Genomic DNA, 15,342 nt, shown 5'->3' on the forward strand with positions numbered 1-15,342 from the left:
TTCAAATGCTAAGTCGTCAGTGGAGCAATTCATAGCTTTCATTTTATCAGCCCATCCTGCTTTATCAATCCGAAGCAAGTATGATAGAATATCTATCACGAATACATAATAGATAAAAGTTTTGACCCTATCTTGGTTGTAATCTGTATGCTGGAATTGTTTGTGGGTAGAATGCAATATTTATTGTGACAAATATGCTCGTTTGTCAAAGACAACGGTTAAAATTTGCAAAATGAAAAAACAAAACAAATTTCATTAATGGTTAACTCTCGATTTGACCCTTTTTGACTTGTTTCTAAACCAGAAGGCTAAAAAAGACCCTTTCATAACACAATCCGGTTGCGCACAAGCATAGGTTTACCTGTTGACAATAAATTTATTTTTTCCTTACATGTCTACTTTGTTTCAGATATTTTATCATGCTACGCATCCTACTTGGATCATCAGCTAAATCATGAAAAGATTTGATGAAAAGTTTAATAACGAAGTTTTATTTTGGAATTACCTAGCACTGTTTGAATTGCTTGCTTATTTGTTGTTAGAAACCAGAAAATTGAATCAAGAATGGGTCTAAAAACTGCCTGTTTTTCATTTGTTAAGTGGGCTGCGTGGTGCGGTAGCAGTTTAAGCCTGAAAGTGACTGACAGAGGCTAAAAGTAATGGGCTCGGCGGTCATCGAAAGCTGTGTCTGTGTTTTTGCAAGGCATTAAATGGTATGTTTAGAGTGAGTGCAAAAATCCACAGAATCCCCTTTCACACCTAATTAATACGAAGCCTTTATCACCAGGTGTAAATCTGGGGTCGTTTTAAAAAATAGCTAATTTACAACCTGCTTTACTAGATTGTATTCTCAGATTTTCTTCTGTAATGTGTGTAGGTCATGCAGTGTTTGAGAGGATGGATTGCTGTTTTGGACGTAACTCTTTATAAATGATATTATTAAAAGTTTTTGTTGTCTTTTCTACACGCTAAAATAGTACAACTTCGTTTTTTACATGGCAACATCTTTTTATACCAACCATTTCATTTCTTGTTATGGTTTATTGAGCACTAGAATCCAATCAAAACGAAACAAATCATTTTGTATTGCAGCTTTGTTTTGTTTGCGTCAAAATGATGAAAGTTTGCATCGCTTTTGCATTTTGATAACGATGCCATATATATTGACTTATTACCCAACAGAATTGGGCTTGGTACAATGTCCAAATGTCCAATTTATTATGTGAGAAAGTATGTCTGTGTGCTTGCAAATATATTATACATTTTATGGCTTATTACACGTCAGGGTAGGTAGTTAGCCGTTGTTTAAGTGTTGTGTGATTCATATACATATGAATATGCATTATAAAATGTCACGTGACATCCGAGGTCAAAGCAGTCGAGCAAGGTTTCGCAAGTCGCTACAGCGACTTGGCGAGCCAAAATGCGAGTTTAATGTCATTGCATGTTGTTTATGGAGGTGCCGCTGTTTCCGAAGGCGGCAATTAAAAAGAGGGTTGTTCACAATATATTGTTTGGTCACAATACAAGAATGTGGCCTGCAGGGCGAGTTGTCATGGATGCTAGAAATCTGCCATTGCATTAACCAATTATTGACCTCCACTTGAAAATGTTACTTTGACATTATCTTTATGAAAACTTGACCTTAAAGTTTTAGAAGTGTAATCGGGTCATAAATACACAAAAAAGGAATATATTTTCTTCGGGTTATACACTTTTATGAGGAGGTTGGTGACTGGAGCAAAATTTATGGTATCTCTATATAAACTACTTTACCTTGTATCATTTATGTGGTATTGCCGTGGTTAGCCTGAATAAAATATAACTTCTTTTTGTATTAAATATTAATATAAGTGAAAATATTGTGATTTGGACTCCATCTTTTCTTCTAGATTGCTCTTTGTCCTTCAATAATAGATGAGTTGCATCATATCATGAAAGGTAACAATTGCAATCAGTGTGACGTCACAAGACATACGGTGTTCGTGTATATATCTTTATACACTTTTTGCGTTATTTATTGTTATTAGTTTTTGAAGGCACTGTTTCTGCACCTGAAGTATACGCCGCTACATGTACATTAGCATATTCTTGATAAGTGCCGCTTCCACGTGAACTCGATGCAGATTTGTCCGAAATATATTCGAAAAACCTTTTGTCACTTCCAGAAAACTATGTTCACTAATTGAACGGTCAATAAAAGCTCATAGTTTGCAAAGAAAGCAGAAACTAATGCTCAAGGTTGTTATACTTTTTTACGGAGTGATGGACTACCTAGACAGCAAAATCCGTCATTTTTACATTGATTCAACGTCAGCAAACGTAAGATGTTGAATCAATGTAAAAATGACGGATTTTGCTGTCTAGGTAGAAACATCGGTAGGCATACGTTTTGTTTACGTCATCAAAACGTCATAGTCGTTTGAAACGTTGGGCGAACACTGCTAATCCTTCGTCGCTTTCTATTTGTTTTATTTGTGAAGGAATGTTTTCTGTTGAACTAATCAGGGCAAAGCGTTCTTTTGGGCTGGTGCGTGAGAAAATGAAGTTGTGTCTTTGGAGTAGAGACAATTAATTGTTGAGATTATTCCTCTATAACAATGCAATTGAACTTTATTGCGTCACAGCAATTGGTTTCAAGCATCGAAAGCCATCGCGGCTGCTTTGTTTAATTTTTCCAGCTGAATTTGCAGGGATTTCAACTTATTTTTTCATTGTGTAAACGCATTATCTACACAGACTTTTTCAATAGAGAAAAAGATTAAATTTGCATTTAAATGATTACTCTTTATATTTTAATTATAATCTTTTTCAAACTATTTTGCACCAGGATTAATTTGTTTATCTACTTTGACAACATGTTTTCATTTATACTTGCTGCTTGGGCGAAGAACATCTTCGAGTTTTTGCATTCTTGAGGAAAAAAAACTATTGCTAGTACAATAGGGCTGCTCTGAATCTCACACCGACACAGCAATAACCATAAAAAGCATCAATATCCATCTACGAGAGAGTCTCTTGTACTCACTGATTGTTATCAGTTTGGCAATTGAATAAGGCAATTGAATTGAAGTAAGTTTTTGTTTATACGTGTCATACTAGCCAAAAGACTACAGCAAAAACGCTAGAAAGCTATCAGAGTATTTGAAACACCGCTAATAACTTAGTATTTACCAAGACTGATAAAATGAAACTACATTTTTTTAAAAGCTGCTTTTCATTAATTAATTTTTAGAGGGAATTGTACGGTGACATAATGATGTATTATTATAAAAAATAAACAATGCTTCAATGGAGGAAGTTTTCATTTTTTAATTAATCCAATTCCAATAGTTTGCATTTAACAGTAGAAATAGAGGCGTTGCGAATTCATTGAAGTAACTTTAAGTTCGGCAACTTGCAGGACAGTTGAATAAATATGAAACGTTACAAAAATAACTGGTTGGAGTTGAATCGCAACAGGAACTTTCACAAAAATAATTCTTCGAAAGAAAAAAAAAGAAAAAGGTGAGCTTGGTAAAAGGAAAAAAAGTATCTGATGAATTTCTCAGGGCCGTGATAGTTGAAGAGTGGCATGGAAATGAAATCTTTAATCCACTGTTGGAAGGGGCAGTTGATGTTTGGTTGGATATGTTTGGACATCATTCTGAAAGCAATTTGAATATAACATATATTTTAGGTAATGATGCAGGTTTGGTTGTGCCACAATCATTTTCGTGAAAAGTATTGTATGAACCAGTCATACAATTGCTTGTATACAAATGAAACTTTCCACTTAAAAAGTTGAATTTTTTTATAGATGAAACTGATTATGTGTTGTTCCGGCGAGTGATAGTCTAGCGACAGGTTAAGTTTAGCAACATAATTTACCACCATAAATAGATACGATAGTTGTAACATTAACCTGTCAGAAAGGAGATACATTGGGCGAAAATAGTTGAAATGTGAGTCTTCTTTAATCTACATAAAATGTTGGAGTCGTATTAAAAATGTATTAATGTTAGTGTTACGTTTACAGATGTAAAACATCAGTATTTATAAAGAGGTTTGTTTTTAAAACTTTTTATTAGTGCCCGAGCAAACAGGCCTAAAATATGGGTACTTGTAATAGTAAACACAAACAATACACAACAAAATGGAATCCATTTTTCACTTTTTATTAAAGTCTTCATTTTGCCAAGGAACAGACAGACAAACATATACTTAAAAGTTTTCTTTTTTTCTATTTAAATTGATTGTTTTTATAGTCTAGAATGAACCAAACAAATACGTTTTATATTCAAACTAATCACGATGCGTTTTCGTAAAATTCAACACTTTATTAATAACTTTTTGAATATGCTCAAGGAAATCCATTTTTTCGTTTTAGACATAATTTAAATTAAAATAAACAGAAAAGGCTTAATTTCTTTCATTTTGTAAACATCTTTTTATCGATTTAAAACTTACGCCGTTTTTACGTAAAAAAACTAAAACAATTAATTTGCTTAAAACCGATTGTATAGTCATAAAAAGGTCGCCCAGGTGCTGAAAGTAAACAAACAACACCAAATGGTTTATGCCGTGGCTGTGGTGTTATATTCAGACCTTGATTAATTTGCTCAAATTAATAACATGTTTGTAGTAGCGGCTTTGTACGAGTTCTAGGCTTTTGTTGATTTATATGCAAAGCTTATTGTTGAAATATTCTAAATGTTGGTTGGATCCAAGACTTGTTGCAAAACTACTTTTTGCCAAGACACCTGCAGCTGCAACAGCAGTTGTTCTGACGTATTGTAACATAAAAATGTGAGACACATATCAGATAAAGCCAGTAAAAGCATTGAACAGTCTCATACATAAAGACAGGTTGGGACTTTGCTTCAGAAATATGCTGATTCCGCAAAATTAGTTAATTGTTGATCACTTTGCAGAATTCCTTCTTCTATTGCAATTTATTTATTTTCATCGATTAAACCATGAAAATGTTTGACGCTCTACGTCACAAATGCTGTCGATTGTTATCATTTAATTAACAATCGAAAGCTGGTCAGACACAGCGAATAGAACAAAGCAATGACTGCACGTCGCTTGTAAGTGCCACTTCCCAGACAGCAAAACTGTTTTTTTACATTGATTTGCTGTCTCGGTCGCTCAATTTCCAGGTTGGAAACCCTCTTTCCCGACAAAATACCCCCTATTTTGAGAGTTCAGTTTTTATTCTGAAATAATCGTTTGAAATTTTGTAGATGCTAGGGACATGAAAATACGAGTATATTCGGAAGAAGGACTAGCTGTTTAGGACAAGTGTTCACTTCAGATTTACGTAATAGCCTACTGTTCCCTGCGATTAGCCTATAAGGGTGAACAATCCACCCCTGACAAAACTTCACAAAAGCATATTTTCAAGTTCAGTTTCAAATTGACATGAATTCCACAGCAACTTAGGAAAGATAGTTTACCTTTCGTGATCACAATTCATAGATTCAGAAGTTTGGTGTTTTATTTGGCAATCATGGCCACAGGGACGCATTGGAATCAACGTTCCATGTGTAAACTGATCCGATGTAGGCCTATAGTGAGATTGTGTGACTTGCTATTTTGAAGTGACATCATTTCTACACAATCACTTTTTGTGAAAAATTTTGTACAACCATTTGACCCCTAGTTTGATTTACCGCATTATAGTTATTCTTTTCAAGAGCTTTAAAAGCTGTCATTGAATTGTCTGACACTGATACAGATTTTCAAACATTTATTAAGTTTCACAGCACAATCATTTTTGTAAGTTGATTGAAACTTAGTGAAGACATTGAGTGATTGGTCTGAGCTTTGATCTTTTGTAACATATTATCACATCGTTAACGCATATTTAGTTTACTTGTCTTGGTTCTTTCGGGGCAAGATTTTGAGGTCAAAAAGTTATTTTTAAAATGACTTCTTTTGTGCAGGCTTTGAAATATTAAGTGATTAAACAAAAAAGAATAAATTAAATTTTGATTTGGAAACACTACACAACTTTCAGTTGAAAAATGATGGTGGGAAAATTTGCTCAGGTTTGTGACATTATTAGGCTAAAGCTTTATTTCCTTTAGTTTGGTCCATTTTGAATATTGTGCAGTGTTGCAGTTTTGGTGTGACTCAAGCCCTTCCGGTTATTGAATTTACGATAATAAATTCTAAATATGTTTTATTCGACCATGGAAAGAGATTTTATTGTACGCAGATAAGCGAAAGTTGGGTATTGTTAAAACTGCTTGTAATTGGCAAAAAGTTTTAGAAATGCCTCTTATCTTTTTCTAAGATATTTTTTGTACCTAACCAAAGCATTGCAATCAGACATGAAAAGTCCAACTTCTGTGCATCTGACGTCCTAAATAGACAACGTTTATAAAAAAGTTGGCTTCCAGACAGCATAATCTTCCCTTTTTTACGTTGATGCCACATCTGAAGACGTTGAATCGATGTAAAAATTACTGAATTTGCTATCTGGACGGTAAACATTTCTGTGAAATGCCTTTCTCCCCAAGGAAATTCTTCGTACTCCCCTGCCTCTGTTTGGAGGTTTTGAATGGAAATCACATTGGAGCAGTGTGTTCTTTGAAATAAAACATTGTTAGAAAACACTCTCTGCCACTTGATGTGCATTGAGCAAGCAAGTTATTCGAATTTCCACTGACGTTACTTGGGAAAGACAAACGCTGTTACGACAATAGATTTATTCCTGTTTTCCTGCAATTTTTTTTGGATATTTTCTCACTAGTTGCGATATCATAGGCAGGAGTGGTGGTTCTAAGGTCGCCTTTGATCAGTATCAATATAACCTGATTGTAAACATATGGCATTGCAAGGTAGTTCGCGAAATAATAAATCTCTTAATCTTGTGCTTAGAATGCCATAAAGTTGATTATAAATTTGATTGAGATTGTGAGTACATATATGAGCGTATGTATAAGAATTATATTAGATTTAGAAAATATTTTTAATAAGAAGTGTTTTGAATTGAAAAATATCGATTTGAGGTAAAGTTGACACCATGTGCTTTAGAATGACGATTCATTTTAATGTTACATAACTAACAACTCGGCAAAAGGTTGTGTAAACAACTATTACTGTATTCGTGATACGCTTGCCTCAGAAACGGTATGCAGCAATTCTTTTGAACAAAATGATAGCTAATAGCTCTGTTAATGGGATATTGCAACCCTTGTTATCACAAACATGCGAATTGATTGGCTGGCCTATCTGGCACTTGGAACATAAAACAATCATTAACATGTCACAAGTGTAATATGACGTGCCGTGCCGTCATAAGTGGAAGCTGGTGTACATCAGCCATATTAAATATAGACTTATATCATAGACCTTATCCAAACAGTTAAAGGAAATTAAAAAAACACAGCAATGTTTTATCGTGTAATCTCACTGCACTGAGTCAAAAGCAATTCGGAATCATAGATAGCAGATATTGAAATCCGTCTAGTAACATTGTCACAATGTAAGAAAACAACAATAAGAACACGAATAGTTTGTTAGTATTAACATGCTGCTTGTACCCTAGACAGAAAGATACACTTTATGTGAAATGAAATTGCTACGTTTGTCAAGGGATTTTGCAACAAAACAACAATTTAAATTGCTAAGACTTTGTGAACACCTTTTCAGACGCAAAACGTTACTTTTTGAGTAGTTTGTTTTAGCAATCGGGTTGTCGCTGGCGAATTATATTGCACAAGAGGTCTTGCTTTTTCGACATTTATTTAAGACGCCATTTTATTCGAATTGGTTGATGTTATTCCATGCGGAACCTTGAAAGTTTGGAATGGGTCGATCGATCGTTATTCGACTGTGAAAGTAAAAGGATTTTTCTGAATGAAGTCGCCAAATTTTAGAGTTTAAAAGTCAAGATTTTAAGACTTGATTTTCGAACAAATTCCTCGAAATCCCTTTGTTTCTAAAGCCGTTGCTATTTCAAAGAAAATCCTTTTGCAAATAAACGTTGTCGACGGAAAATCATAAACTGACTAAGTAAAGTTTAAACATCAACTTGGTAATTAAAGTTGTGTCTTGCTAGATTGCAATTACATTAGAATGCTAGAAGACAAGTCAAGGTCTTTCAATATTGTTTTATGACGAAATAACTCAATTTACAAAGCCGCCCAAATACAACTTCGAAACGATACTCAGTAAATCTGATGTTGTATCATTGTCAGGAAATGTTGTTTCTGCAGTTATAAGCTGACTTTGGCGTCATGTAATAGACAATGTTGTTGCATAATAATAGCAGAAAGTTGTAATCCGCGATGCTTCGAATCAGCTTGCAACGCCCTTGCAGTTTTCTTGGAAATGGCGAAGAGGACACGTCACTGATAAGTCCAATTTCCATCGGCCACGTACATTCGTGTTTTCTATACTTTCATTCAGTTTATTCGGTCATAATCAAAAAGCGGTGAATTTACAAACGATCTTTCCTGGACTATCTTGACTCTACAATCAACTGTCGCTCGTGTATTTTTGGGACAGCTATTTTTGAATTGGTAATTGTTTTCTAGAAAGATAAGATGACTTAAAATTAACCTGATATTTTGTCAAATTAAGTGTGAAAGTTGCTTGTACTTCTAAAGAAATTTATTTTAAATAGTTGTTGAAAATTTCAGCACTTTTAAAACCTTTTATACATTCCAATGCTTAGCGTGACTTAGTTTGATAAACATTTTGATATCTCCAATCTGTTTCTGCACGCGAGCATTAATATCAAAGCCACAAAAATCCCTTTTTTCATTAAACTTCTCTAAACTGTGGTCTTTTGGTCTTGCAAAAATTTTGTGGATCCTAAAACCAGAATTATAACTTTTTGTTCTGCTTATGGCCTAGCAGTAAACAAGACAACACAAACTTTTCGACTTTTACTTTTTTCTCCCTTGCAACAACCAAGGATTCTGAAGCCACTTTTCAACTTTTTATGTTTATTGTTGTAGCCACATTTTTACTCTTGAGCTATTTCCGATACATTATGCAAAACGTACATAATCTCAATGATTATAAAAAGTCGTTTCCCGACCGGGAATCGAACGCGGGCCCTTCAAACCCAGTGTTTGAAGGTCTAACAAATGATTTACAAAACTGACCTTTTAATATTGTCTGGTTGACAAAGGAGTTATTGCATCGCTTTCGCGCTTGGCAATGTTTAAGTGATGTAAAAAGCCATCATCCTATTATGAATCATCATCCTATTAACAACAGTTTGAAAAACAATAGTAACTTTATAAATTTTATGGTAAAAATTATACGTTGTTAATATTTAATGATTCACGATGAACCTACTTGTTTTGATTGTTTGTTGAATGGACAATTTTTTTTATACCAGAATCAATCTGACATTCTCTCCGGGCTATCAACTGTGGTACCCTCCAGTGAGATGGCAACTGCAGCGACGATGAAGTTGGAAGCTGTCATGGAAAACTTGCAACGTCATCAACAACGTATACTGGAGCAGCAACGCAAAGGCGATGACGTCATCAACGGTGACGCGATGAACGGTGACGCCCAATGCAACGGCGACGACTACAGTGACGGAGGCCCAGACCACCATAGATCGTTTTCAGGCTCTCCAAAAGCCGATGACGATTCGGCTGATGACGACAGACACGACGCGCTGACGTCACCAGCGATGCTTCGAGACGATGAAGACGTTTCGTCGAGATCTCCCGGCGCCGACAAATCGGCGTCGTTCATCGCGCAACAAATGGCGCTTGCCGCTGCAATGGCACAACAACAAAGGTCGTCGCCCGATGGCAAAAGTGTTCCAACATCTCTGAGTTCCTTTATTCCTCCTGCTATGATGCAGCAACTTGGCCACTTCCAAGGAAACATGGATCCCGCACAACTTCCTCCAGTAAGGCACTAATGTATTTTTTTCATTTCTCAGGTAGCTTACGTTTCCGAGACATAGGGAAAATGCACATGACAGCTTCTTATTGACATGGTTTCAAGTAGTCATAGCGATTGACTTGTATTCTTGCTTACTTTATTTAAATCTTCAAGCACTAGGCTTGAGCCTGGATACGATGAAAAACTGGTTGCGGATCAAGTCATTTGCTAGGATTCAGTGTTTGGTGGTTCGATACTGTGTTAGGGCTACAACAATACAAGCAGCGACGAAGCTGCCTAACTGAGCTGCTACCAACCTTCTTCAAGATGAAGGATCGCAAGTCATCTCGCTCTGTAGCAAAGGAGTATCTGATATATGGCGAGTGGAATCACCACAAAACCAAAACAGCTCTGGAGACTTCACTCTAGATCACTCTAGAGGAGTTCTCCACCACCTTCGGTCAGGTGAAACCAAAGAAGTTGCTAAAGCCAAAGAAAGTCTGCCTTGAGGTTGTACTTCATTCTGGCCTTGCCTCATTCAAGTCCAGCTTATCTAGATTTCTTTCCTTTTGCTTACACCACCTTAACATCCCAACATCTGGAGAAGAGTTTCAGTGGTTGCGATCCCCAAGTCCCACAAGCCACCAGAAGACCCAAAGAGTTATTGTCCGATATCCCTCTTCCGTGTTCCTTTCCAAGTCCTCTGATCTACGACCATCTCAACCCGATTATTATCAGTTTATATTATCAACAATTGCACTATTTGTAATCCATCTAACAGAGAAGATCTAAGTGTCTTGGATGATGAAATCATAGACTGTCTGCTCTCTAGTAGCCTTCCAGTGTAGTCCGGGAACATCGCGAACCTGGGTTGGTAAAGCCCACGACCCCAGAGGTTCAAACAAATAAGACCATGTGGAACCGAGGAAGAAAAACCGCTAAAAATATTCCTATAGCCTACTGCTTTTATTGTTGTGAAAGTGCTTTTTACAGTTTCATAGAAACTGTCTAAATAATAAACTATGACGTGACATACAGTTTATTTATTGGGACGCAAAACTATGATCCATATTAAGTGAAAATGTTTCATTAGGGTTCGTGATCGTTAGATGTTAGTTTTTGATTTCTCAAAAAGCTGACTAGTAAAAATTTTGATTGTGCTATTTAGCCCTATTAGTAGTATGCAGATTGATTGTCTTTGTATGACTTATGTTTGCGATAAACAACCTAAATATTAATTGGCTTTGTCATAAAGATCAATACGAACACCTGAGGCTGTTCAATTATCAAAACAAATTATCTAATTTGTCAACTTATCATTTTCTTATCAGGGTTTTCGCGAACTCGCTCAGCACTTCTCCATCCAACAGCAACAACAGAACATGGCACAAAGGCTGGCAGTGGAAGCTCACAAACGAATGCAAGAACAACAGAGCATGCAACAAGCCGTCCCAGTAAGCATGTGGTAACCTTACCTACAGCAGCCTGTTAGTTGTCTTGATAAGGTAGAAGTTACATTCATGCAAGCTCTGCTCCAGCTTCTTGGGTATAATGGAGAATTGTAGGTTGCTGGTAGGTTAATTGGTAATAGCAAAAAATATATAGTGAATCTGTCTTGACACATTACGGAATTACAGTAGGGCTAACGACAGGTATTGGGACGAAGAGAATTTTTTTATTTTAAAGAATTGCATGAATTTTCAACATTGTCACCGTTTAAAAGTTGTCATGGTGGAGCTGAGTTGTAAGAACACCAAAGACACCTAAAAAAATGTCGGATTGTCAAGAGCAGACTTTGTTTTCACAAAATGCATAATGGCGTGCATAAAAATGGAAGCAAAGATTGATTTTCTTGCCACACTATGCAATCAATTGAAATCATCATCACTGCAGATAAACCTGGATTTGATGAAATGGCCTTCAACTTAAAAATGTATATATAAATTACTTTGAGACCTGTTTTTTTGCCACCCTGATTGTAACATTGCTCTCATTTTTGTGGGTAATTCTCTGTTATATTTTTCATGGAGAACAAAGGTCTAAAGTTGCGTTTTTCTTAATTCTACATTCTCCACATTTTCTTCATCAGCATCATCCAGCCTCCAGTCAACCTCCACTTTCTTCTGCTCCTCCCAACTCATCCGCCACTACATCATCTATGAGTGTCACGTCACAGCCAAGCAACAATGGGAGCAATCAACAGGAGTGGACATATGAAGAACAATTTAAGCAGGTGAGGTTTACCAATGTATGTAGGTGAGTGCTGACAATTATACTGTACATGTAGGTGAGTGTGGACAATATAGAGATGCGTGCCAACAATTTACGTAGGTGACTTTAGACATTATATGCAATTAAGCGACAACACTGCAGCAAGCTTATGTTACTCAAATAAAATAAAAGGGTTGCTATCAGGTCGCATTTTTTCTAAATGTATCAGCCTTCCTCCTTCCATGAAAGTTAGTGCTGGCTTATCCTCATGAAAAAAAATTTTGGACATGAAAATCAATTGATTTCTCTGTTGACAGTAGATGAGGACTCATAGCAAACATTCAAATGTTTTGCTGTATTGATTAATCCGTTAAGTTTGTTTTCTGTTCTCATTGGATGTAAATTTTTCCTTCATTAATTTTCTTTCAATTCTCGACTTCCGATCATGTGCTGGAAGTGTCTCATCAGGCGCAGTCTTTGTAACTGCTTTAGGAAGTCTACCTATGGTCGATATTGATATGGATGGTGATATGTGATTAATACGTTGTTTGTTCTGGTTATCAAGAAGTCCAGAAATGTAAAGACTAAAGAAGCAATTTGAAGTTATAAATTTGCCCTGTGTTATCATGAACATGAATAACATCATAAATATAAGTGATATGTCTCTGAGTTCAATCAACAGATAGTAATGTTATGTTGAAGCAACTTTTAATGACATTGCGCAAATGCAAACCGACTCTTTTGTTAACTCCGTATTTGTTGGTATTGTATAGTCAGGAACCGTATGAAAAATAGATTCGAACAGATTGGTGGGTGAGTCAGCTTAGTGAGGGTGAAATCAGATAATTAAAATCGATGATTCACGAATCTAAATTCCGACTTTCTTGACTTTTCTTACTTGTCCAAAAATCAACACTGACTTAAATGCAAAGAATGTCCCGGTCCATTTAGCTGAGAATTTTGCACTTCGATTAATTGAAGTTACGCAAACCACCTTTCATTTTTCATGTTAGAAAGGTTAGCTGTTAATTCGAGCATAGCGGCGCCTCTTAGGACTTCTTCGGGCTTTTGTTTTAAGTCCCAAGCCTCGGATTGAACGTGTGTGATGGAGCGGAGCAGAGATAAGACTGCAATGGGATTATACGAGAGATTCCTCGCTTGCAATATCTAAGAGATTGGTTAAGATAAACTTGTATAGCCAAGCCAATTAATACAGTAACCCGGGATACGGTTTACTGCTTTTGCTTAGTCAGTCAATCCAATGATGAAATCTGTCAATTATTACATCTATACGATATCACATTACATTTCTAAAACATGATGGTTCTATTTATCCCTTTGATATCACGTGGTATTAGGTAGCTCCATTGAAATATCATCTAACTGCGTGAGGGCGGAAAAAGCGACTTAATCCCGGTACGCAACAGGAATGTAGGCAACTTGTTCAAGTGAAGACTAACCACATGATTTTATAGACAGTTTAAGAACTTGCAAAAGAAATTAGGATGCCTGGCTTGTTCAATCTTGACGCAATTACAGTGCAATGTTCGTTCGTTTTTTGTTTTTTTGTTGTTAGTGTAATCTCTCTCGTTTATTCAAGAGAATCAAATAATTTTTACCTAACAACTAGCAATTCTATCTTGAGCTTGAATACTTTTGATTTGGTTATTTCACTAAACATATAATTTTGCATGGCAACACTAAACATTTGTTAGCCGCCCCTGAAACCTCGATTTGGTTTCAAATTTAAAATCTTTTATTATTTTTGATTTGTTTGTGAATGATGCTTGTGCCGGAATATTAAAACAATAAGGTTGTCGAATATCTGAAAGATAAGATCGATTTTTAATTGCAATATTTTTCCCAAAAGATTCCTGCGGATTAATAAGCTTCTTTTGGTATGGAATAATTAGCAATCAATAGGTATAGTTTCTTTATTATGAGCTTTTTCAAGCCAATTAAACATGGCCCATCGAAATCGAATGTTCATTCGGTTAAAAACCCAATAAAACACAATAGACCGCGGTAATATATTCATCACAACAGTAACATGGTGCAATAAAACAACGCGTTCTCTGGAGAACGTTTGAATCAGAAACAATATTATTTCTCAAGTGATTTTTGTCTATTTACGTTATTTTGACGATAAACTAACAGAATGTCCTGCCATCCACAAACTTTGATAATTGCAAACAAATGAGATTTTGATTTTTTTCGTTGCTGATCATTTTTTTGTAAATATTGTTTGTTTTAAGTTTTTGATGATCTTTGCAAAGTGATCTTATCTAAATTAAAACCGAATGTACTTGCTTGGTTTCCTGGAAAAAATATCCTCATTAAATGTTAGATTTAATTATCTTAGATTAAATTTCTTCCAAAAACTTGCTGTCTTTGTTTGATTCCCAACTTACTGGTATAGCCTGCCAGCCTGCTAATCTATTTTTATTTTTCTAATCCTGTACATTACACTACTGTAAAGCTTCTCAAACCTTTTACTCTAGTTTATCCCTTATCGACTGTTGGGTGAATTGTCTCTCATGAGTGTATTTTTTTTTTCAGATCAGATGTAGAATATTTTATGCTGCCTACTCTGTTTTTTTCACCTCAAGAGTAAAAAGGATTAAGTGGCAAAGGTGGATACTACTTTTTGCAAATAGTCTGTTGAAATGAAATGTTGACAGTTGACAAAAGAAATGTTGACAAATTCATAACATCAACAAATTTTGTTATTATCTAAAAGACTATTCTGAAGACAATGCACTTTTCCGCGTTTTGTAGATTTAATACGCTGGAGTAAATACGCAACAACATGGCAGGATGACTAGAGGCCGGGAAGGCTTGCTTAAGGAAGTTGTGCATCAACTGACATATCTTTTTGTCGTTCTTCGAACATTTTTGCTTCAATCATTCTTTAGGTTTTAGTCACTTCAGATTTATTAAAAAAGGAAAACACTTTATTGACTTTAAATTTATTATAAATTCTTTCCCACAGTCGCATAAGTAGATGTAGGCACGCATATATCAAATTACTGCCTGATCAATTTACTCAGGCTCCTGCAAACATGGAGTCCACTTAATCAATATCCCATCATTAAACAAGAAGAAATAATACCCCGTTACACCTCGCTGCTTCTCGTCGAATTTTTCATACTCATCGATAACTTTAGATTAGTTCAAACTGTGATAAAAACACCAAGACTTTTTTTTCATCCTTTAAATGTATGTTAATGTCACATAAACAGATAAAGGAAAATATACTTGAGGAAGATGGTATAAAATACA

At 35.5% G+C, this 15,342-nt stretch overlaps 1 protein-coding gene across 1 annotated transcript in view; it reads left to right on the top strand.

Moving 5' to 3' along the window:
* The first annotated feature begins 5,928 nt into the window (after positions 1–5,928).
* Positions 5,929–15,342, top strand: part of LOC145784240 (protein dead ringer homolog) — a 28,895-nt gene continuing 19,481 nt past the window's right edge. Inside the window, exons 1-4 of the mRNA XM_082596026.1 lie at positions 5,929–6,035; positions 9,347–9,874; positions 11,181–11,303; positions 11,939–12,082. Coding sequence (XP_082452152.1) covers positions 6,012–6,035; positions 9,347–9,874; positions 11,181–11,303; positions 11,939–12,082 — 819 coding nt within the window. The 5' untranslated portion in view covers positions 5,929–6,011. The remainder of the gene's footprint in view (positions 6,036–9,346; positions 9,875–11,180; positions 11,304–11,938; positions 12,083–15,342) is intronic.

This window comes from Aplidium turbinatum, chromosome 15 (genome assembly GCF_918807975.1).
Source record: "Aplidium turbinatum chromosome 15, kaAplTurb1.1, whole genome shotgun sequence".
Taxonomy (NCBI): Eukaryota; Metazoa; Chordata; class Ascidiacea; order Aplousobranchia; family Polyclinidae; genus Aplidium; species Aplidium turbinatum.